The sequence below is a fragment of the Perkinsus marinus genome (assembly GCF_000006405.1).
Source record: "Perkinsus marinus ATCC 50983 genomic scaffold scf_1104296932498, whole genome shotgun sequence".
Lineage (NCBI taxonomy): Eukaryota > Perkinsozoa > Perkinsida > Perkinsidae > Perkinsus > Perkinsus marinus.
The window spans coordinates 734-2,001 of record NW_003215409.1 but is presented as its reverse complement, the minus strand read 5'-3'; the positions used below and the strand labels follow the sequence as shown (position 1 = coordinate 2,001).

The 1,268-nt window shown below is 46.8% G+C and overlaps 1 protein-coding gene across 1 annotated transcript; it reads left to right on the top strand.

The window, feature by feature from the left end:
• Positions 1–110: 110 nt before the first annotated feature.
• Positions 111–1,014, top strand: Pmar_PMAR000288 (Oligoribonuclease, putative; the record flags this gene model as incomplete). Its single annotated transcript, XM_002785438.1, has 4 exons — positions 111–212; positions 461–596; positions 682–774; positions 824–1,014. 4 exons carry the CDS (start codon positions 111–113, stop codon positions 1,012–1,014), a joined length of 522 nt encoding a protein of 173 aa, XP_002785484.1.
• Between the last annotated feature and the right edge of the window lie 254 nt (positions 1,015–1,268).

Below are 1,268 nucleotides of genomic sequence, written 5' to 3'. Positions count from 1 at the left end.
GAGCTAAAACTAACGATGTAAGTCTTATTACTGCGTTGACAATGACGATGGTTTGTAAGTCGTATTGACCTGTTGGTTGTCAGGGAGTCCTCCTGTGGGTTGACTGCGAGATGACTAATCTTGGTGATGCCTATGGGGTTCTTGGGGAGACCGATCGTCTACTTGAAGTGGCGCTTATTGTTACTGATAAACACCTCAACGTTTTACACGAAGTAGGCGGGGTGCGGTATTGGACGGTATGACATTCTTTCTTTGATGGATGCGTGTGGAACATATGTAGTGTCGACATTGACACTTTTACATTGTAAAAACATGATAGTGTTCTCTATTTTCTGCACAGTTTTAGATCAGTTTTCAGTCACTGACGCCCTTTTTCACATCTGCAGTTCAAATTGACACACACTGAGAGTGAACGCTCTATTCGGACCACCACGGTGATAGATCGGACTTTTGGTTTCAGGGGCCGGATCTTGTCATACACCAACCAACTGAGGTGCTGAACGGTATGAACGATTGGTGCCGTAAGCAGTTCGGGTGGAAAAATGGGCAGCCCGTGCCTGGCATGCTTGCTGAAGAAGTGTTGAAATCAACGATCAGTGAGGGAGAGGCTGATCGGCAGCTCGCCGAGGTTGGCTTAATCATCACGACAATCACTCCCTATATCAACTCGTTAGGTCGCAGCTGAGTTTGTGAAGGAAGGTCAGGGGCTTTTGGCGGGCAACACTGTTCACGTTGACAAGAGGTTCCTTGAGAAGTACATGCCGAGGTTCAGTGGTAAGACCGAGGAATTCACCTGATGTGTCGCATCTGTTTGTACTCTCAGGTTACTTGCATTATCGTGTTCTTGACGTTAGCACAATAAAGGAGCTTGCCAAGCGCTGGGATCCGGAAGTTCTTGAAGCCTTCACTGGGAAACGAGCAACGCATCGAGCCCTGGAGGATATTCAGGACAGCATCAATGAACTGAAACACTACAGAGATTGCGGCTTCATCAACTGCAAAGTCTCCAATTGAGTGAACATTGTTTCTGAGGCTGCGTGGATCTCGAGGAATTTGCGTTGGAAAACTCGCGGTGTTAGTGTGGTGGTATGAAAACTCGTTGAGTTGACTATAACAATCTCCTGAGAGATCAGCGTTGCCCCTGATGTGGCATATACGATATAAGCAGATATATGATATATGAATACACCTCCTAAGCTGTAGTGACGACAGAACAGTCCTACATCACGAGCAAGAGAGCAGACTTACGTTGTCTATGCCGAACGCAT